The sequence below is a fragment of the Pelodiscus sinensis genome, chromosome 10 (assembly GCF_052426305.1).
Source record: "Pelodiscus sinensis isolate ZL-2025 chromosome 10, ASM5242630v1, whole genome shotgun sequence".
NCBI classification, from domain to species: domain Eukaryota; kingdom Metazoa; phylum Chordata; order Testudines; family Trionychidae; genus Pelodiscus; species Pelodiscus sinensis.
The window spans coordinates 45,352,615-45,376,537 of NC_143061.1; the positions used below are offsets into that span (position 1 = coordinate 45,352,615).

The 23,923-nt window shown below is 45.3% G+C and overlaps 1 protein-coding gene across 1 annotated transcript; it reads left to right on the top strand.

Annotated features, from left to right (window-relative positions):
* Positions 1-19,960: 19,960 nt before the first annotated feature.
* FOXL2 (forkhead box L2) lies at positions 19,961-22,216 on the top strand. Its single transcript, XM_006124992.5, has one exon. It carries the CDS (start codon positions 20,270-20,272, stop codon positions 21,170-21,172), a length of 903 nt encoding a protein of 300 aa, XP_006125054.1. The 5' UTR covers positions 19,961-20,269; the 3' UTR covers positions 21,173-22,216.
* Positions 22,217-23,923: the final 1,707 nt, after the last annotated feature.

A 23,923-nucleotide genomic window follows, 5' to 3' on the forward strand; every position in this document is an offset into this window, starting at 1 on the left:
CCAGAGCTTCTGTTGGTTGATTTATGCTATTACAATGAATCCAAATCTATTTTTGTACAATGTTTTTACTTGTGTTCCCACTAATCAAGGAAGCAGCCATGTGAGTTTACAATTTGCCTAAAATAACACACATGATCCTGATAAACAGCTTTCCTGCCGATTAGCAGAAACTCAGAGATCAAAATTCACCAGAAATGAAGCAGTGTAACTGAATAACTTGACTAACTGTGCAGTAAGTACTGTATCGTTTTCAGTGCTTACTGCACAAGCTTGAGCGGGACTGTAATTTAGTAATAATCTAGTACTGGATACTATAGCAGGGGCTTCCACTGAACCAAAGATATCTTTATTTTAAAACTATGATACCACCAGACCAAATTGAACTCCATACTGTATTGATTTATTCCTCTCCACTGGGTTTCACCAGCTGGAGGTACCCAGTAGCAGAATGAACCAATACCATGGCTTTTCTCCCTGCAATAAATTAATCTTGTAGAAAGGGCCGCGTAAGGCCTGTGCACTATTTAAACCCTATATCTGCTGTCAATGTTCTGCACAGGACTGAATTTCACCCTATGTCAAAAATACTAAACAAAAGACAGAAGAGTGGAATTGGTGGGGGGGGGGTTGTTTTTGTTTTTTAAATCAAAGCATATTTTGGCTCAAATATAACATGTTTTTGACCTAAAGCAATTATTTTTTAAGTACATTTTCCTTTTGGTCAAGATTTTCCAGATTCTTAATTAAACACTGTTATTTGTTTGTTTAACACCAGAAAATATACTGGCTCTACTGAAGTCTATTCTATGGCAAACACATTCAGAATTTCAAATCTTACCTTTGTTTCTCTAGTAAAGGTATAAATATCTGGTGGAAAAGTTTCCATCTGTAGACATAAAGCTTAACAAATTCAGTTATGTTGGTAAACAAATTCCAGATCTAGTGAGGAGTGAGTGTCTGCCAATTAGCCCACCAATCTATACATTTGTCTTTACAACAGTTACATCAGAGTAGCATGAAACCTGGCATACAAGTGATTACCTGTATATTTACTTAAGCACTAAAGAGGGCAGCTTCTGATTTCTTTCCTTCAAAACTGGGTGTTAAGTCTTGGATTGTAAATATACCATTTACTAAACTGTATGTTTTCTGTTATGGGTTGATTCTTCCTGTGTTCATTCCGAGACAAATGAGTGGTTGTTACAGGAAAGTGCTCTAGTCGGGTGATCCTCCATGCCCATACCTTGTGATCACATAACCTTTGGCAGATTATGAAAATTCTGGGTCAGGTACCTTGGCAAAAGAAAACAAAGTCAAAACAGGAAAGCAGTTTTAAATTGTAGAGGGCAGAAACTGTAGAGAAATACTAGTCCTCTTGAAGCCAAAGAGCATTTTCTCGCTGACCTCAGTGGAACCAAACTTTGATTCTACATAATTCTGTAACACTTGGTGAAAGGGACCAATTTCTGCACTGACTTAGGCATGCTACAAAAGCTGTGGAATTATGGGGCCAGACTGAAGTGCCACCCTAAGTATAATATCCATTTCACAGAGGAATAAAGTGAGGTACAGAGGGCCCAGTTCTTCAAGGTGCTCAGACCAAGATCCTCAAGGATATTTAGGTGTCTAACTCTGGGTCTGGGTGCCTTTGATTCTGGGCACTCAGCACATAATAGGATCACATTTTCAATTGGATGTCTGAAGCTAGGTGTGTAAGTCTATATTTGGATACCTAATACACACATTGCTGTCTTTAAGAACACAAATTTTAAAATGTAGCTCTGAATGACTTGTGGTGTCTCAGCTAATTAACTAATATTGGTAAAATGCTTTGAGGCCCCAGGATGAGAGGTGTTATGTAACTGAAAAATATGAGTATTAATGCATGTAACATTAGCTTGTAGGGACTTAATAAGAATTAACCAAAGCAATGTTAATAGTGAAATAATTTAGCATTTAGGGCTGATCACGCTCCAGCCATGTTCCAGCCTTTGTATAACATTCTATATCTTCAGAGCATTCTGCACCTAAGAACTTTGGTTCTTAGGCCAAAATTTTGGCCAAAAGGAACAGGCTTTCAACTTGTTTCATTCTCTAGAGCAAGAGCAGTGGGGTGACTTGGTCCTAATGCCTTGATAAATGTAAGGCAACAATCTTTCAAATGTGGGTATCTACTTCAGACAGCCACATTTTAAAATTCTGACCTACCTGATGTTGCCCAGGCTATTCAAGTAGCAAGACTCTCCATTCTGGATTATCAGTAGCATTGTCATTCTAATGGATCATGTTGGTTCTCAAAATCCATTCAGTATTTTGGGAACATTTATGTTTAGTGTATTCCTAGCATTAGACAGTGAACAAGAAAAGAACATGCTTTCTTTCCCTGAGCTGTTTTTTGAGTCAGATAACATCAAAGTTTAAAAACAGCCCTTTATCCTGTTCATTAAAATAAGAACAACAAAGCAAAATACAGTTATTTTAATTCTTCTGAACTTGAAAAATGTTCCCAAATGCTGACTGAATCTATTTAGTGTGGACTGTACTGAACAGAACTAACTCTAACTAACATTAATTAAGCATTCTTATGCACAATACTTTATTACTGCATTTAGGCACTTATGGGTCTGAGTAAATGAGGACAGATTGAATTAATATCACCCACAAGAGGGCCTAATCCTGCAATGCTCTACACTTAATAAGTTCTATATAATATTGTGAAAATCAGTAATATCTGAATAACTACCAGAAGTGCATAAATTCACACTTAAGGCTGCATCCTTGTTTGTAGCCTGTCTAATGCAAAGAAGGCAAAAAAAAATGTTATCAAGCCACAAAAGGATTCCCATTGACATTAAAGCTATTCTTCTAACTCTGCGTAATTCTCACTGGAATCAATAGACGGTTTTCAGACAAGAGTCCTATACCTAGAAAGAAAGAAGGCTTTATCCCTAGAGAAATGTCATGTCACTACATGTGGGCTGCGTCTAGACTGGCTGCTTGATTTTACACAAAAGCACTGACGTTCTACTGTCCGAAATCAGTGCTTCTTGTGCAAATGATTTGACGTTCCCTGTGACGTAGTGGGGGTACCTGGCTGATTTCTATGGGTCTGCCACCGGTACCACAGCCCAGAAGGACAGGGATGGGTCATTATGCAAAGAGGGTCTCAACCTGTCTGACCAGTCACCCCCCATGGAGAGGAATAAAGGAAGGTGGATGCTGCCCTGGCTGGGGGCAGGGCTGGAGGAGAGTTAGTTAGTTTCTGTCTGGGAGCATGGAGGAAGCAGCCTCACCAACAGGCTGGGGGGTTTAGAAGCCGGACCCCCCCCCCCATATCAAGGGGGGCTGAGCTATCCTAGGCCTGCCCTGTAACCTGGTGACATCTGTGCTGTGCTGTATTCTGGAAAGGCAATAAACGCCCTCTGTTCTACCAGCTGGTGGTGTCTATGCATGCCATTCCGGGAGTGCAGGAGGCGGGGGACCCCAACACGCCGTCACACTGGTGTCAGGAGCGGGATGCACTGCACCCCGTGGATGGAGCTTCCAGCGGCGAGCGACAAGGCACAGTAGAAGCAAGAGCCCTGGAGCCAGGCATGCTGGAGACAGAGCGAAGCGGTTCTGGGGAATCGTGGGGCGCTGCAGCACTAGACTGGTGAGTCTGCACCGAGGGGACCAGCGGGCCGATGGTCTACGCCCGACTCTTGAAGGCAGAGTTGGTGGGGCTGTGCAGAGAGAGAGGCTTGCCTGTGCAGAAAGCAACCAAGGCCCAGCTGATTGCCCATCTGGAAGAGAATGACCAGCCACAGGGCCAGGATCTTGTCCCCAGAGGGAGCAGCCAGACCCCCCCTGAGACTGTGTCAGGCTCAGAGAGGGGGAGGAGCACTGGAACCCACCGGAGAGATGAGACAGCTTCCCCCAGGAGGCCTGCAAGCTGTAGCCCATCTAGGGCAGGGGCCAGCCCAGCAGAGCTGCGGCGGCTGGAGATCCAGCTGCGGATCAAGGAATTGGAAGTAGAGGACCAAGAGAGGGAGCACCAGGACCAAGAGAAGGAGCGCCAGGACCGAGAGAAGGAGCGCCAGAACCGAGAGAGGCAGCGACAGCATGAGTTGGCATGGCAGAGCGGAGTACCGGCGGGGCACCGGCTGTGCCAAGAGTGGATGGGCCCCAGGGTCCCGGGACGGCCAGACACTTGCAGAGGCTCGTTGTGGCCCAATTGAAGGACATGGGCGACATAGACGGGTTCCTCAGCTCCTTTGAGAGCGCCTGTGGACTGCAACGGGTCTCCCCAGCTGACTGGCTGCAGGAGCTCATCCCCGCACTGAACCAGGAGGCGGCCGGAGTGCTCAGTCAGCTGGAGGACCTACAGCCAGGGGATTACAACCGAGTCAAGGAGGCCCTGCTGCACAAGTTCGGGCTGACCCCCGAGATGTACAGGAAGAAGTTCCGGGGGGTGCAGAAGGAACCACGGGAGACCTATGTGGACCTGGCCTCCCGCCTGGCGCAATACTGCCGCAAGTGGGTGTCTGGAGTCGGAGCCCAGACAGCAGAGGAGCTGCTCAAGCTGGTCATGACGGAGCAGTTCTATGAAGCGTGCCCACCCAAACTGAGGCTGTGGCTCAAGGACCGAAGACCAGAGACCCCCCAGGAGGCCGGGAGGCTGGCAGATGAGTTCACGGAGAGCCGGTCCGAGTGTGAACGGGAGTCCCGGAGAGAAAGGGAATCGTGCAGAGACCGGATCTCGGCTGAGCAACGGAGGGAGTCAACTATGAGGCGAGCCCAAGGAACAGGTCGTCTGTGCCCCAGAGAACCAGCCAGGGCCTAGACAGAGACAGCCCAAAGCCTAACTTGCCATCGCTGTGGGAAAAAAGGCCACAAGAGGGCTCAGTGCACCAGGTCCCAGAACCAGGGACTTTCCAGGGTTAACTGGCTGGAGCAGGAGGAAGGGCAGGCTGCCCGAGAGGCAGGGGCTAGCTGGCAAACCTCAGCTCAGAGAGAGGGGAAGGATGCTCAGTGCACCTCCCCTGGGAGGTCTGATCCTCGGGAGGCGGATTTCTCCGTGTACCGGGTGGGGGCAGGGCGGCCCCTGCGGAGCGAGTGCCTCATAGCCCTGGAGGTGGATGGTAGGAAGGTGACGGGTTTCTGGGACACGGGGGCGGAGGTGACGCTGGCCCGATCCGACATAGTGGCCCCAGGGCGGATACTACCCCACACCCAGCTGACCCTGAAGGGCATAGACGGGTCCCCATTTAAGGTGCCTGTAGCCAGGGTGCATCTGAAATGGGGGGCCAAGGAAGGTCTCAAGGAAGTGGGGGTGCACCCGCACTTGCCCACCGAGGTGCTGATGGGGAATGACCTAGAGGAGTGGCCCCATGAATCCCAGCGGGCTCTAGTCACCACCCGGAGCCAGAGCCAGCGAGGGGCCGGCAACCTGGATCCAGGGAAGGACTCCCGGCAGAGTCCTCAGGGTCCCATCCCAGTGGACACGGGGTCCAGCCAGGCTGGGACTCCGGACCTAGGCAAAGGTGGGGAACAGGTCCCAATCCCTGCCCCAGCGGCTGAATTCCAGGCTGAGGTGTAGGCAGACCCCTCCTTGTAGAGGCTGAGGGACCAGGCTGGCCTCCGTGCAGCTCAGCCCCTGGGGAGAGGTGGCCAGGAGAGATTCCTGTGGGAGCGGGGGTCCCTGTTCCGGGAATGGCTTCCCCCCAGGAAGGTGAGGGCACGGGGGGGTCCAGCGGCAGCTGGTCGTCCCCCGAAAGTATCACCTCAAGCTGCTGTATTTGGCCCATGACGTCCCCGTGGCGGGCCACCGGGGGATCCAGAGCACCCGGCTAAGGCTGCTCCAACACTTCTACTGGCCGGGGATGTTTGCAGCCGTGCAGCAGTACTGCCGGTCCTGCGACTCCTGCCAGAGGGGCGGGAAGGCCCAAGACAGGAGGAAAGCGGCTTGGGGGCCCCTACCCCATATAGAGGACCCCCTGGGCTCGCTGAGAGAGTTATGGGAGGGGAAGGCCCCCCTGGATGGAGCGTCGGGTGTGGAAGCCACCCTGGCTGTCCAGAGAAGGCTCGCTGGGCTCATGGCCAAGGCCTGAGAGACCCTGGACAGAGATCAAGGCCAGCAGAAGGGTGGGTGTGACCCCCGAGGACAGGCCTGGACCAGTCCCCCCAGAGCGGTGCGGCGAGTGGACAGAGGGAAGCCAATTCATGTGAGGCCCCGCCGCGGCTGGCCCAAGTCAAGGGGAGCACCCATGTCCCCAGGGCAGGTTCCCACGCAGAGGACCCGAACTTCCCTAGGTCACGAGCGGAGTGACCCTGCTCAGTTTGCTCTCGGAGGGGGGAGAACTGTGATGTAGTGGGGGTACCTGGCTGGTTTTTATGGGTCTGTGGTAACCCCACTGGCTGCCGCCGGTACCACAGCCCAGAAGGACAGGGATGGGTCATATGCAAAGAGGTTCTCAACCTGTCTGACCAGTCACCCCCCATGGAGAGGAATAAAGGAAGGTGGATGCTGCCCTGGCTGGGGGCAGGGCTGGAGGAGAGTTAGTTAGTTTCTGTCTGGGAGCATGGAGGAAGCAGCCTCGCCAACAGGCTGGGGGGTTTAGAAGCCGGACCCCCCCATATCAAGGGGGGCTGAGGCATCCTAGGCCTGCCCTGTAACCTGGTGACATCTGTGCTGTGCTGTATTCTGGAGAGGCAATAAACTCCCTCTGTTCTACCAGCTGGTGGAGTCTGTGCGTGCCATTCCGGGGGTGCAGGAGGCGGGGGACCCCAACGCGTCGTCACATTCCCGTTTGGGCAAAAGCCCTTTTCCAGAAATGTTTTTGTGCAAGAGGGCCAGTGTAGACAGCTAAAAACTGTTTTGTGCAAAAAAGCCCCCATGGCGAAAATGGCGATCGGGGCTTTCTTGCGCAAAACCGCGTCTAAATTGGCACAGACGCTTTTCCGCAAAAAGTGCTTTTGCAGAAAAGCATCCGTGCCAATCTAGATGCTCTTTTCCGCAAATACTTTTAACGGAAAATCTTTTCTGTTAAAACCATTTGCGGAAAATCATGCCAGTCTAGACGTAGCTGTGATGTTTATATACTGGTTCCTACTATGAGCCAGTTTCACTCCTATGGTCCCTGGAATACAACCTGCACTCCAAAGGAATTCACCATGGTGCAGGGAAGCTATGAACTCTGGCCAAGGCTCCATGGAAGCCTGGCTCACAGAAGATCCTGAGAGTTGTGCTGAACCTCTGCATCTCCAGCTATCTTGGCCTCTTTCCCCAAAGGCAGCATCCCTTATGCTAGCTGTGGACCACAGCCTAGCAGCAGTTGCAGAGGAACTAGTTTACCACCCAGTGGACTTGTCACTGCTTGAAGCCCACAGATCAGATTCTGGCTGGCACTAACAGAGCCCCAAGGGTTATATCCTGCCATGTGTAGGCTGCAGAATGAAGTCACCCGTGTTTATTACTGCATTCATCCATAGAGTTTAATCCACTCTCATAATTGTTGTATATTTGGTGGACTTTTAAGGATAGTTTCAAATAGATGAAAAAGGAAATTAAGTTACAGTGAAATTGTTTTTGAGGAAACCAGCTCATAAAAAATAGGAATGGGCCTTAATGTTCAGGTGGATTCAAATTGGACCTAAACCCAAACTCTTTCTAAGGGTCCAAAACAGTTTGGTTCATTATTTTTTTCATATATCTTCTGATTTGAATTTCCTATGCCTGGTCAAGTCCAGGAGTGGAAATGATAGAGAACTACAAGCGAGACTGTTATCCTGATATTTCAGGCTTAGTCAAAAGTAGGATAGTCTGGAAATCTCACATGAAATCCTACTTCTGGCACATTTTCAGCTCAGTTTTACATATGGAAGAGGCTGAAATAAGATTCAGGTATACAAACATAGTTGGAGGTGTTTATATGCACAGGACTGAATCTCTGGAACCTAGGGATGGCTCCATTCTAATTGAAATCCATAGGTCCTTCTTGTTAGAAGGATAATTGTAATACTTTGGGGATGGGAGGGAGTTTCACTAACTCATAAATCAACAGATTGCTTAGAACATCACAAAAAACTGATGAGTATCTAAGAGCCTCATCTGGCTTACACTAGAGTCACGATTTAAAAATATGTCTACACTTAAACTGCTACAGTGGCATAGCTGCAGTGCTTCGGTGTAGACTCTCACTATGGTGATGGAAGGGTTTCTCCTATCACTCTATTAATCCACCCTCCTGAGAGGCGGTAACTAGGTCTGTGCATTTGAAATTACTGGGAGTTATGCATAATCTGAGGTTTGACCAAAATGTGGCTTTTTACACAATGAATTACTCAATTTGTCCAGAAAAATTGAGGTCTTGATTCTGAGAAGGAACCAGTGTTATAGAATCACTTCCAATCCCCTTTAGCTTCTATCACAGACTGATACACGTCATAAGAGGCTTGCTGTTTTTTATCTTGTTTCATTAATGAGAAAGGGATTTTGACCTGCCACGCTCAGATACAGATGAACTTGCTAAAATGGAGTCAAAAGGGGCGGAGACTTAGCTTTTCTCCTTCAGATCAAAATGGTAACATAAATTGAAACCTTATTCTCTCTCAGAAAAACATAAAAATTAAATTAGCCACTAATTATTTTAAACCACGCTTAATAAAGGTATAAAGTATTTTAGCTTGGAGGTGGTCAGATACTCTGAAGATGTTCCAAAACTAGTGCAATGAGCATGGGATAAAGAAATTGATTTGCTGCCCAAAGATTTATTAATGCAGCCTGGAGTTACACCTCTGAGCACTATTATTAAGTTGACCTCACCTCCGGCATAGACAGATAAATTCTTCCATTGCCACTCTGGGAGCCATTTTTCCATTGATGCAGGATACAGAAAGCATCTACACTACCAATGCTGCATTTGTGGTACTGCAGTCTCCATAGTATAGAAATGCCTGCAGAGTTAGGGTTCACACTCTTCCAAAGCATCAGATGTGCCTATATTTAAATGTCTGAAAAATCAGGAAAAACAGAATGAAGATACACATCAGCTACATCCCACAACCTTAACTCTGACCCCCTGGAGGTGGCAAGAGCTACTGGAGATGTGCTGTTGGTATGTTTCATTCACGGCTGCCCAATAATAGCAAATATGATGAAAAACTAAAAAAATGTGCCCTTTTGTATCAGATTAGTTTGCTGTCATAGTCCTTAGAATTTTTTTATCTAGTTTGTCTGCTTTCATTCAAACTGTCCCTCACTGTGTTCTATGTCTATACTACAGATTACTGATGGCACAGCTATGTTGGTCAGGGGTGTGAAAACGTATGATCCCCCACTGAAAGCTATGTTGACAAAATCCCCTAGAGCACATGTTGCTGTACTAGCAAAACTCTGGTTTTTGTGCCTGTTGTGCTTGGAGGACAGTGGATTAAACTACACCAGTAAAGTGTATTTTTTCCAGTATAAATTCATCCACACTAGGAGTGCTTTGCCAGTATGTATACCAGTGTACATACCTCAGTAAAGTTATCCTAGTGTAGATATGTAGTCTTAGGGCTTGCTTACATTTAAAATGCTACAGGCAGCTGAAGCTATAGTGCTTCGGCATAGACACTCCCTCCACTGATGGGAGGGGTTCTTCCATCTGCACAAGTAATTCACCTTCCCAAGAGGCCAATGGAAGGTCAATGGAAGAGCTCTTCTATCAAGCTAGTACTTGTCTATGCCAGTATTTATACTGGCTTAGCTACATGACTCAGGGGTGTGGATTTTTCACACTCCCTAGCAATGTAGCCGGATCAGTCTAACGTTTTAGTGTAAGCCAAGTTGTAGGGCAATGGTTCCCAAACTGTGGATTGTGACCCCATTCAGTAGAGAGGTTTGTGATGAACCCTCCTGTGCAGAAGACACCTTTTTGCTCTACATCCTCTGTTCAGCATGACCTTGTGCACCATACATACAAGGTCATACTGTGCAGAGAACAGCATTCTGAGAGCAAAATGGCTTCCTTCATGAAGCATGACCCCACATGTTTGGTGTGAGTGAGGTCACATTGTGTGGAAGATGCTATTTTGTTCTCCAAAATGACATCCTCCATGATATAGATAAGAGGATTATTCCAGGAGTAGGTGGGTAAGATTCTGTGGCCTGCACTGTGCAGGGGGTCAGACTAGATGATCATAATGGTCCCTTCTGACCCTAGAGTCTATGAGTCTATGTTTGGGATCCCAGGAGGAAGGCCTTTATTAAAATGGCAAAAAGTTTGGGATCTCCTGCCTTAGGGATAGCTGAGTAGATTATTGCAAGGTGAAAGGGCTCTGAACAATCCTCTGCATCAGAGAAATCCCCATGGTATGTTCCCAGGTGCATCCGAAACTCCATGAAGGTGAATGTGGTGTGACACAAGAGCTTGAGGGATGAGAAATGACTCATTCATCTCAATGAGCATTCTCCTCCCTCCACTAAAGTCTGCCATAGTCTGGATTGTGGAATATAAATTTTCAATTGAATCTCATAAAAACATAAGAACGGCTGTTCTGGGTCAGACCAAAGGCCCATCTAGCCCAGTATCCTGTCTGCCAACAGTGGCCAACACCAGGTGCCCCAGAGGGGGTGGACCGAAGACAGTGATCAAGTGATTTGTCTCCTGCCATCCATCTCCAACCTCTGACAAACAGAGGCCAAGGACACCATTTTATCCCCTGGCTAATAGCCTTTTATGGACCTAACCTCCATGAAATTATCTAGCTTCTTTTTAAACTCTGTTAGGGTATGTCTACACTACCACCTTAGTTTGAACTAGGGTGGTTAATGTAGGCATTTGAAGTTGCAAATGAAGCCCAGGATTTAAATATCCCGGGCTTCATTTGCATCTTGTCGGGCGCCGCCATTTTTAAATCCCCATTGGTGCGGACTCTGTGCCCGCAGCTACACGCGGCACAGAGTAGGTAGTTCGAATTAGGCTCTCTAATTCGAACTACCGTTACTCCTCGTGGAACGAGGTGCACCGGTAGTTCGAATTAGAAAGCCTAATTCGAACTACCTACTCCATGCCGCATGTAGCCGCGGGCTCGGAGTCCACATTAACAGGGATTTAAAAATGGCAGCGTCCGGCAAGATGCAAATGAAGCCCGGGATATTTAAATCCCGGGCTTCATTTGCAACTTCGAATGCCTACATTAACCACCTTAGTTCGAACTAGGGTGGTAGTGTAGACATACCCTGATAGCCCTAGCCTTCACGGCCTCCTCTGGCAAGGAGTTCCACAGGTTGACTACACGCTGCGTGAAAAAGAACTTTCTTTTATTAGTTTTATACCTGCTACCCATTAACTTTATTTGGTGTCCTCTAGTTCTTCTACTATGGGAACTAATAAATAACTTTTTTTTATTCACCCTCTCCACACCACTCATGATTTATATGCCTCTATCATATCTCATATATACCTCTATCATATCTCACTCTGAATGTGGATATTACAGCTAATTTCTTTTAAAAAATCAGAATGAGTATGGTTTTAATTTGGAGCCCATTGAAATATTGATTCCAAAGTACAAAATTTCTGCTCTCAAGCAAAATTTCTCAAAGAATGCCTTGCAAAATGCAAGCGGAGAACAGCTAATCTGCACAAGAAACAAGCTCAGAAAGCTGCCAAGAGTAGGATTCAAGCCCTCGGACATGGGTGGTGCTCAAATTGGGCAGCCACAGCATCTCACTTGAAGCCACCTGCTCACCCTATAGGTAAACTCTGGTTTGCAATAGAGTCCTTGTCCTGCTCTAAATTCCCTAGATCATCAACTCGGCTTGAGCCACACTGAAGACTCAGACTTTATCCTGATGAACTTTTTAATGATTGCTTCCCCAAACTGTCAATGACTGCTCCATACTAGCTGAAATCAATACACATCAGGTGGTAGCTATTTGGGTGGGATCACAACTATAGCTGAGAAGCCAGGTATTTATAAAAACAAAAGTAGTAAGAACCATACATTTTGACATCATTTTTGTTAGAGGTTCAGCGTCGCAGGAATCCGTCACTCAAACAACCTTAAATTTGTATCACTATCTAAACATCCCCAAAAGGCAAAGAAATTTGCAAGACAATCCACAAAAGTATATGGATTTTAGAACATTTAGACTGTTAAACAGTATATTGTTCTCAGTCATAACAATGGAGCTACCACCCAATATAATCTGTAGTCCAACATTATTAATTAGCAGATTTAAGATGATCCGCACACCATAGAGCTGTTGTGATTATTTTATTTGGACCCAGCACTTGATAAATTCTTTGTAGTGTAAAAAAAATGTCTGATTATTGGTATCTAGGCAGTAGAAAGATCAGCTTGCCTCTCAAGTTGTCATACTCTGCAACCTTTACAACTTCCTAAACAGACATAATTTCTACTTTGTCTTAAAGGGGAAGACTAGCCTGTTTGTTTTTATTTGCAACATTCCGGTAGGCCAGTGACTGCAGGATAGCGGTAACCTAGGATTATCCTGCAGAGCTGTAAGTAGTGAATCCATAACAGCCAACCTGAACTCTGCTGTGGGCTGCTATTTAATACCACAAGAAACTATTTGCATTTCATCATGTATTGTATGAGTTCAAGAGCTTTCCTTGGATCAGGCTGTGATTGCAGATGAAATAAACTACTACACGGTGAAGTGAAATTTGTTTTTTATAGATCAGTTCTCTAAACATGAATATACCGTGGTAAAGAATTCAATCCATTCTAGGGGATAAGACGCAGAAATAAAGATGAGTTGAAATGTATAAAGGAAGAAGCCATGATCTTGTTCCCATTGACATCAAGAACAAACCACCTATTGATTTCAGTGAGAGTAAGAACAGGCCCAAAATGAATTGGGACCATGAAAAGCATCTTTATGCTGTATGCTGGAGTTTAGCCTTAATTTAAGGGGAAATCTGTGCTCTTTAGAATCTGCCTGACCCTGCATTCCTTGCACCAAAAACTCCCACTGGGATCAGTACAAAATCAAGCCCATTTGTGATTTCCCCATGGGTCCTCTTGAATTACCCTTCCCTCTATATGATTTCAGTCCAATTCATAATAAAATTATGTGTTCCTTGTGAAGCCTGCATTATGGATGTATGGCCATCATGTTCCTGTGCAATGCTTGTTTTTTTTACTGTAAATGCAGAAATCCATGTACATTTGGGAGCTTGTGAAAACAAGTCTGAAGCTGCTAGATTTTCACTTTCACAATGTAAAGAAAAACTAAGTTGCTGGCTGTGGAATATTCCCTCTTTTGCTCAAGTTTTTAACAATGAAACTAATTCACTCAGCAGAAGATACCTTCTATAGAAATGTGTCTCTGTGCTACTGTCACATATCAAGGAAGATATTCCAAAGATAATTATTAAATGCTAAGAAATGAATGACTGAGATGTCAGTGCGAATTCTAGGGGTATGTCTACATAGCAACATTATTTTGAAATAACGTTATTTCAAAATAACTTAGTCCTTGTCTACACATCATGCAGTTATTTCAAAATAATGTCGAAATACTGTCAAGCTGGAGGACTTCTTACTCTGACTCCTGTAACCCTCATTATACAAGGAATAAGGGAAGTCGAAGGAAGAGTGCTCTATTTCGAAATAAGTGCCTAGTAGATGCTCCCTATTTATTTCAAAATAAGCTACACAATTGACGCAGCTCAATTTGCATAGCTTATTTCGAGTTAAACCCTGATGTATAGACGCACCTTAGGTGTGTGTACAAGGAATGCAGGATTATGATTATTTATGCTTGACACCCAAGAGAATGAAGTGACTTTCAGAACAAATTAAAAGACACTAAATAAAGCTCTTAGAGTTTACAGGTGAACGTTCCAATCCTGAAATTGCATATGCATGTAACTCTCCTTATGTGAGTAGTTCCATTTAAATCTGTGGAACTGTTGTTATTCCTGGTAGTTAGCTTACACCTGGTAATAAGTATTTCCAGGCTCAGGCCCTAATATTAGAAGTGACATAGGGAAAACTGGGCAAGGATGGAAAATGATTACAGCAATAGAATCACATGGTTACTTAGTTTTGTGCTCACAAAGTTTGTATGTATTATATAATGTCATATATGTATATGGTATTTACAAAGTATTTATGCATAAGTGTATGAATGAATACATATATGGAACTAACTTAACTATAAGTGCCAAGAAAAATAGCTTTTTAGAATGGGTCTTAAATATATTTTAATAGACTAATCTAAACCTGATGTACTTCTATTAATGTCAGAAAATACTTTCATTTATTTCCCTCAATATATTTCTTTAATTCTCATTCTTTTTAGGGTAGAGTACAGACCTTAAAATGCAAATATTATTTTTTGCAATTGTTTTGCATCAAGTAATCCAGAGATTTAAAATAATGCTTTACATCGTCATTGGGGGGGAGTGAAGGACTAGAAATACTTACAGTTGTAACAAGAGTGTTCTCATTGCCCTGGTGCAATAGTAATTATTCTGAAAATAGGAAATAAGTTTCTAAGTACCTATAAAGAGAAACATAAGGGCAATTCCATTTGGAAGGGATATGAATCACATTCCCTTTCTTTTTGTCTTTCTAGAGGTCAGCGTTTGAAAGCCATCTCATTTTTAACTGAGTCAGAGCAGGAAGCAGCTTTCAGGGTCTGATATTGAAGTCAATTTGAGTTTTACCACTGTTTTCATGGAGAACAGAATCAGGTCCTGATCTGTCAACGAAAAGAACAGCAAGGTTCTGTCTAACAGATGCATGGTTTTTCTGCCATCTAACTGCTAGAATTTGTATCGTAACCCCGTTTCTCATTTGAGCAGAGAAAACTCAAAAGGTGTGTTTGCTTAATGCTGTGCCTGGTAAAAGTTAAAACTCCCCATGCTAACCATGCACGTATACCTTCGAGTTGGGACACTGAAAGACAACATAAAGGGATTAGGGTCTAAAAAATAAACAAACAGGCTTTTTAACCTGTCTCAGGACGGGTAGCAACAAGAGAGCTTTCCAGATCTGAGGGAGTCACTCTCTTTGCTTACATCCAGCTCATTTCGTTGTAGCTTGATGGGGCAGAGTAATTGTAATATGCAGTATTGAGAGAGACTCGCTAAAAGGAACAAAAAAAGTGAAATTAGTTTTTCATTTGGACGCTTTTTTTAAACTTTCCAGATAGACATCCGTTCTGCTCTGTATACAGTGGTGAGTAGCTAAAGAAGAGCGGAGCTTGGTTTAGCTGACTATTATTATTATTCAATTTATTCTGTATAGGTTTAATATTAGATTATATGCTGGCATGTTGTATTATATGTTTACCAAGGCGCCCAGAATATGTCAGTCATTATATGCGCTCAATGGGTGTATACAATTGTGTGTGATCACCGAAATATAGTCTGTTGGTATTTAAGAGTTCCGCTGTGGTGCCGTAGCATTGCAATTCATCCAATAAAGAAATGTCCAGGTTGCAATCTTAGTGTCCATCTGACGTCTTTGATGTTTGCTTATATCTACTGCAGTGTTAATTACAACGGGCTAGTTGGCAAAGTTGTGTTTGTGTTTGTGAATTGCAGTAACTATTCGGCAAGACTTCAACAAAAATCGCTTTGATATATTCGATTGTCTATTAAAAACAGCAGTACCCAAATGTAATATAATAGACAACCCAGCTGCCTTCTTGCAAGCCTCTTTTCGGTACTGATTTCCAAGTGAAATGAAGTGCATTTTATTTAGAGGCTAAAACCGTTGCTGTCCATCAAAAGCGGGTTGGCTTTAATTTCAGCAACTTGTACTCTCCTGTCCGGCGCTCCACGTGTCTTGTGGTTTGTGTTTCATATTAACAGAAAAGAAAAATCGATATTTAGAACCAATTCAGGCCACAATTATTAATTGAGCTGCTTTGTCACTATTTAAGAATGTCCTTGTAATTACAGAGACGCAGCCTGTACTGATTTCCACTCTACAATAAAGCGTTTTTATTTAAAGGGTGCATTGCTATTGGCTACATCGACGGTTGGCGGGTTGTAATTTCTCAGGCTGAAGGGTTTATAGTCTTGTGTTTACCGTAAGCCATCCGATAAATCGAATTCTTGCTTGAGACTTCTTAGCAATTCTGAACAGTTAGACTATTTTAGAACTGTACGTGAAAACCAGAAAGTCTTTTTTTAAAACTATTATTGCGAATTGCTTTGTTTGTCCGGGTGTCTGAGACAACTTTTCTTTATACTTACAAAACATTTAATCTTAAATCCTGATACAAGTCAGATATGAAAAACACAATTTCTCGCCAGAGTAAATCAAGCTCTGTAAATCCTCATGACTGGGACTAAGATTTCCTGAGATGGGGTCATTTAAATAAAAAATATTTCCCTTTTCACCGTTTCCTCCTCATTCTCGGAGGGAATTTCTGATCAAAATCCTTCCAGTGCCCTACACCTTGCTATGAAGATGTGATAGTAAGATAATTTTGAATTGCAAGGAACTGAGGCCACGTCCTTCTCCAGAAATTTACGGCGGTTTTGCCATTCGCTTTAATCTAGTCCTTGCAAATATATGTCAGTCTATGAATTGCCCCGGATCTTCCCCTCCGCCCCGCTCTCTGTACATTTACGCCCTGTGGAGCTTGGATTTAGCTCAAGGAAATTGCTCTGTGTATTTCTTCGTTTGTTTTGAGTTTATTAAAATTACATAGGGCTTGGAAATGATAATGTAAAGAAACTGGCTATATGTGATCATGATTAATCTAGTCGACACCAAACAGACACACAAATGTTGGAAGTTCTGCGTGCTCTGGGTGCCACTTAAAACTGAAGAGTATAGTAAGCCCCTGTGCTACATAGATTGTTTGTCAGGATGGACACATTCCTAGCAGTCACCGTACAAGCCTCTAATATGTTAGATCTCGGTTAATTATAGAGCTCGGGATAGAGCTGAAATATCCAGTAAAAAACCCTCAACGACTCACTTATTAGCATGGTTTCTGATTGAGATCCGGAGTCTCCGAGTAGGCTTGAATTAACATTGGTGAGATTTGAGTGACCGACACCAAAGAATTTCTGTTCTCTTCTAGTGCCTGGCTTTAATGGCAACATTTCTTTACTAGCGTGTAGGCAACTACTTTGATCAGACTCCAGTATACTCACCTTCTCTGCTAATGAAACCTGGTCAACATTCCCTGCCTCGATTCTACGAGTCTGCCGCTCGGTTTGATCTTAAATCCCACTTGACAGGGCTGACAACAAAGAAATACCTAGGATGGCAGAGTTTCCTCTTCCCAGAATGAATCCTTTAAAGGAGCAGTGCGCCCAGTTTGAGAGCAGAAAAGAGAGGAATCTGCACTTTGGAGGAGGTGATGACACACAAAACAATGCTGTTACACCTGCACCAGCAGGGAATGCCTGCGAGGAAGAGCAAGCAGGCCAGCGTGGGTGGCCGCAAGAAATAGATAGCCCAAACACCGCAGAAATTAACAGACCTCTACGAGTGAACACAGAGTCCCCATGCAGCAAACCTAAGTGCTACTCATGCACAGCTGTCTCCCAGCTTCGTTTTCTTCTGGATACAAAGAATGTTCGTGTTTTAACCTAATGGAAAGTCTTGGCTTGTGTATTTGGGAATGTGCACGTGGGCGATTAATGAATCACTAATGTTATTTCTCTATATTAACTGCACATCGGAATTAAAGAAAAGCCAAGTGTGTATAATGTAGATATAAAACACACACACATAAGATATGTTTTAAATCGTTATATTGTATGTATATTAGATATATATATAGGATCTATACAAATATATTATGTAATTAATTATGCATAACCAAATATAGACCAGCAGAATTTGTTATTTTTGCATATGTTTATATATATATATTTGTATTGAGATGTTCTGAGTTTTAGAAGGTATTTCGACATGCCTGTAGACCGACATCCGATGCTGTGTCTACTTTAGGAGTGGCAGCGTGCCTAATGTGTGTGTGTACAGGTACGAGTCCGAAAAACAGGACTATGTAGCGCTTTAAAGACTAACCAGATGGTTTATTAGGTGATGAGCGTTCGTGGGTCTGGCCCACGAAAGCTCATCACCTAATAAACCATCTGGTTAGTCTTTAAAGCGCTACATAGTCCTGTTTTTTGTTTCAGCTAGACCAGACTAACACGACTACATCTCTATTACTGCAGTACGAGTCCGTGTGCGTACCGGGGAATCTAGAGACGCACATAAGCATTTATGTGGATATTATTGCAACACTTACAGGCAGCCTCCGGGGTATAAGTGAGGTTACGGGGTATAAGTGTGTGTGTGAGTGTGTATCTGTGCGTGCGTGCAATGATTCCGTTTCCTGTCCGCTGTTGAAGATGAGGACCGCTGCGACCACACAGAAGGATGCTCCGTAGCATCCTGAGCGCGCGGAATTGCGGAAAGCTGCGAGTTAGTGAAGTGCGGGGCTCGCTAATCCGTCACCCTGGGAAATCTCCCACCGGAGACAGGGCTTTCCCAGGGTAAGCATTGCAGGGACCCGGGGTGCTAAGGTGAACGGAAGCTCCGAGCCAGACACAAACGCTTGCGCTGAAATGCCCAGAGCCTCGCTTTTCACCCGAGCTCAGCATCCGGATAGGGACAGTCTTCGGACAGCTCAGTCTTCAAGGATGGGCCCGGAGAGCCGCAGCTGTGCAGTCACAAATGGCAGATCAGTCTTAAGGACGGCAGCGAAGGAGCACGCAGGAACCTCCTTGTTGGAACAAACGGCAGGTCCTGTGCACTGCTCCTCGGGACCAGCCCACATGAGTGGTTGCGAGTCACCCCAAAACAATGTCTGAAGCAACCCACCTCCACGTGGGCCTAAAGGTAGCAGCCTCTGTGACTGGTTTTGTACAGTACCTTCGAGGCGCTTCTTCAGGGTGCCCAATACGCGCTGCCCTCGTGCTGCTCAAAGTCGCTTTACCTGAAGCGAGAAAGGGGAGACAAAGTGTCACGGGCGTATAAAAAAATCCAATTAACCAGGGAGAAACAGTTGAACTCTGCAGTCTGGAGATCTGCCAGGAAAGCTGACGCCCTCGGATCTCCCCTCAGTTCTTTCTAGCGTCCCTTTGTTCGCTCATCTGCGTGTCCCTTTAAGGTTTGTAGGTAAACAAGCGCTGTTTTCGATCATGCTCCCATGCTCTGGGTGGAGAACGTCCATCCCCCGCACCAAATCCGTCAGCCTTTACTTTTCCAAATCGGGGTTTTTATTCGTGTGTGGAAGGGCTGTGAGAACCGGGCCCCCATTTATTGTGCAACAGATTTAACAGGTTTGGGGGATGGTTGTTACTTTTTTCGATTGTAATCAGTTATCTGGGCACTGTGCCAAAAGGGAAAAAATGCGAATGTACGTACACACATGAACGGGAAAGCGTCCTCTGCATCACAGTCAGTTCCCACTTACAGCTGTGGATTTCAGTGTAGGGCTTTGGATTCGGTTTCTAAACTGGGATTATACGTTTGCAGTTTACTGCAAGATAGGCATGTGGAACTCACTTTCCTGGTGCACGCCTGTCAGCCAAACAAACCCAAAGAACACGCTAGATTTGCCACGAGATGAGGTTGCTTCCTTTTACTGGCGATAATATGGTAGCCCTCGGGACCTCATGTGCCTATAGTATTTAGCATTTCCCCCTCACTTGGTTGGACACCTGGAATGATAATTTATCCACCTTTCCCTGAGAGATCATCTCTGACCATCAGGAACGCCCCAAAATCTCCACCTAAGATAAATACTCAAAACGGTGGCAAAGAAAGTCGCAAGAAGGCTTCTTACAAATTGAACAGGGAAGTTCGGGAGAGCTCGACCCGCGCGCTTTCCATAGTTATGGCCATTTGATTTTTGTGCCGCTCTTTCTCTTCCTTGCTCTGGGAACCCTTTGCTAAGTAGGCTAATCACTGGGGTGTAATTATGAAATGTGACTGAGACATGAACTCGACCATGCCTCGCAAGCTCCCCGCTATAGGGGAAAGGGCTCCTGACGAAAGCGGAACTTGCAAATCAGAGAAGAGCAAGTCCTTGAGTGCCTTGGAAATCTGAGCCGCCAGAGCCAGAGACGCGTTGCTGCCTCTTGAAAAACAGGCAGGGCTAGAGAGATATTTACCAGCTCCTCGGGGAAAGGAGCTCTGGGTGTCCGCCGGCGTTGGGCGCAAGTTTGCTCCAAATCCGTCCCGCGCAGGGACTGACTCGGAGGCTCTGCCCGTGGGTTGCTCCCGCCGCCGGGCCGGGGGACACCTGGTTCCCCTCCAGCTGGGAAGGAGCGTGGGCTTGGGGGCCATGATGGCCAGCTACCAGGACCCCGACGAGGACCCTGTCGCCCTCCTGGCTCATGACAGCAACGCCGGCAAGGAGGGCGAGCGAGCCAAGGCCGAGCTGAGCCCGGAGAAGGCGGCCGAGAAGCCGGACCCCTCGCAGAAGCCCCCCTACTCCTATGTGGCCCTGATCGCCATGGCCATCCGAGAGAGCGCGGAGAAGCGGCTCACGCTGTCCGGCATCTACCAGTACATCATCAGCAAGTTCCCCTTCTACGAGAAGAACAAGAAGGGCTGGCAGAACAGCATCCGCCACAACCTCTCGCTCAACGAGTGCTTCATCAAGGTGCCGCGCGAGGGCGGCGGCGAGCGCAAGGGCAACTACTGGACGCTGGACCCGGCCTGCGAGGACATGTTCGAGAAGGGCAACTACCGGCGGCGGCGGCGCATGAAGCGGCCCTTCCGGCCGCCCCCCGCCCACTTTCAGCCCGGCAAGAGCCTCTTCGGCAGCGAGGGCTACGGCTACCTCTCGCCGCCCAAGTACCTGCAGTCCGGCTTCGTCAACAACTCGTGGCCCCTGGCGCAGCCGCCCGCGCCCCTGCCCTACGCCTCCTGCCAGCTGGCCGGCGGCAACGTCAGCCCGGCCGGCGTGAAAGCGCTGCAGGCGCCCGGTTCCTACGGCCCCTATTCTCGGGTGCAGGGCATGGCCCTGCCCGGCATGGTGAACTCCTACAACGGCATGAGCCACCACCATCACCCGCAGCAGCTCAGCCCCGCCAGCCCTGCGCCGCCCACCGCCCCAGCCCCCAACGGCGCCGGCCTGCAGTTCGCCTGCGCCCGCCAGCCCGCGGAGCTCTCCATGATGCACTGTTCCTATTGGGAGCACGACAGCAAACACAGCGCCTTGCACTCCCGGATAGACATCTAGAGCCCCCGCCGCTCCTGCCCCGTCCCTCCTCCGGCCAGCGCGCTCCCTGGGCCGGGGGCGCAGCGGGACAGTGTAAGCCCTGCGCCGCGGGGGCTCGAAGGCAGCGTAAGTGTTGAACTTTCAAACCTATAGCTGCGGCGAGAGACCTGTGTGCGTGTAAACTTGTCGAGCGATGTCCGGTCTGTCTGATTTGATACGGGGGGGGGGAACTTTCTTCTGTTCGTTAAAAGAGCGTGCCATGAAAATGGACAGTTTTGTCCTCAGACCTATGCTCCGCGGTGTCATTTGGCACTATTCTTTCTGGGCATTGAGGAAAGTAAATTGTGAACAAAAGAGAAATAGAAAAGTCACCAATTCAATTTCTGCTAGTTGTAGATTTGTTGCTGGAAAGGCCTATCCGCTGTGTGTCACAGGACTTTTATAGTCTGGAGAGAATTGCACTTCTTCAAAGTTCCGCCTTTTGTCAAAATAATACTTCTTGGGGACTGGTTTTAAAGCAGGACACATTTTATAGCAACGATGTTGATATTTGAAACAAACAAAAAATAGCAAGAGTAACTTGTGAAATATTTCGGCAGTGAGATATCTATATATATGTATATTAAAAATAGAAATGTCCTGTGAGGTCTTAAGAGTAATTTTATACAAGTCTAAAATAATATTTTGAAGTTATAAGAAAAAAGGACGGTTTCCTAAAATAATTGGGATTTTCCATGCGCATTATTATTAAATAAAAGTTAAATTTTATCTTCATATTTTTGACCAAAAACCTCTTGGCCCCAGATGGAATCTTTAGTAGATTCTGCGTTTAACTGCTCGGCCTCTTTCTTACAAAGTTTTGGTCCTTTACTTTAAATAGATTAATGTGAAAAACATAGATGTTTATAAATATTGGGGCCAGTTCATAACGATTTTATAAATGTTTATGTAAGCTGATAGATATTGTGGCATAGTACCATTTGGGACCAACTTTTCTAAAGTAAACTAGCACTTTTATTGTATTTTCTAGCATTGTAAAGTCTCAAATAAAATGTTTTTTCTTTCTTTTAATATTGTTTTATTTTCCTTCAGCCCTGCGTGCTCAATTACTGATATGCAATTCATTGAGAGATTCAATGAAAAATATTTTAATTGGCTTGAGTAGTTGCAGAAATTCCTAAAATTCTAATGTAAAATGCAAAAATGTTGATGAGATCAGGCATTGCATAGTGCATATTACCCATCTACATAGACGTGTGTAGAGTGTATAGTAATATGCATATTACTTTTCATATTTTATACCATATTTTAATCACTGAAATGTTCTACGCAGCCAAAACTTAATAACACTATTTTATATATACCGATGGACTATAGAACGTCCCTCTTTTCTTGTTATCATACAGAAATAGTAAACTTTAGTCTCTTTCCTATATCCAGAGTCCGATCCTGGACTCCTAACGCAAACAAAATTCCGTCTGAGGTTTTTTATCTTCATCAGGAGTTTTATCTGAGTAAAGATAGGAAAATGCGGCCTTAAAGTATATTCTGCGTTCACAAAGTCAGTGATTTTGAGCCGCTCCAAGTTATCTATCAGAACAGAGTAACAATTGCTTTGATTTCACGGATCTGCTGAGATTATATTTGCAGAGGGAGACAATACGGATTTCACGTCTTCTTTTGCAGCTGGGTAATGCGGGAATAAGCAGCAGCACTATTTAGATTAAGGCAATAACACATTCGAACCGCAGTTTGACTCAGTCCTCTTCTCTGAAGGGTACCTATTTTCTAAAGGAAACCTACACTGCTTGCATAACTGATAAACATAATAATTCACAAAGCTACGGAGTTATGCTGGAGACAGAGCTGTTTTGGTTTTGGAAGGTGCTTGGAAAGCATATCCTCTTTAAAATGCTGTGCATTCTTCACATGCCCGCTGTTTGTTGTGACTTAGAAAGCATCCCAGCAGCAATTCAGTAATGTAAATAACAGTATATGCTGTGGCAGCTGCTTTATTCAAACTGTTATAAGGTGGCAGTGAATCCTTTTTGTAACTGGGCAGACGAATTTCATCTGTCCTCGGGACTGACCTGGTAGTATTTACTGAGCGGCGTAGTGGTGATGTTAGCAGCTGTTTCTGGCCTTGACTTAGCTCAAGGTCTGTCTGCTTGCTGACGGCAGACACCTTCCTGGGTTCCACGATATTTTCTTAACTTAAATGGAGACTGACCAAAGAAATTCTCGGGCAGGATAAAGTTGCTTCCCATCGATTTCTAATTAATGAAAGTTCAGTGCAGTGAAGATAGGGGAAGTTACTTATGTTATTGTTTTATTAGATCTGTTATTCCTACTGGTAGTAATATAGTCACTCTCCTACCCTAATTTAAGGGGGAACGAAAGGAAGAATGTGCATAGATGCATCAGGGTGACTGACGAATATCAGTAACCTGGCGTGTGGGGGCTAGCGTCTGTCCTCGTATAAAACTCTAGCGTTTCTTTCAAAAAGCTAAGTGTTTTCGAAACCCTCTCTTGAGCGAAAAGAAAGCGACTGCCTGCAGAAATGCTGTAATAGCTCTCTATGCCGAACAGGGTTAAATGATAAGAGATCACTACAGTTAGACAGTTTCACAGCACCCGTAGGTACGGGTTATTATTTTCTGTGTGCTGTTCAATAAGAATGAGGGTTTGAGTGTGTCAAATTGTGCAGGTTTGACCCGTAACTACATTAGTTGGGGTCTGATCTGGCAGAAAGTCCAGCGCAGACTGACATTT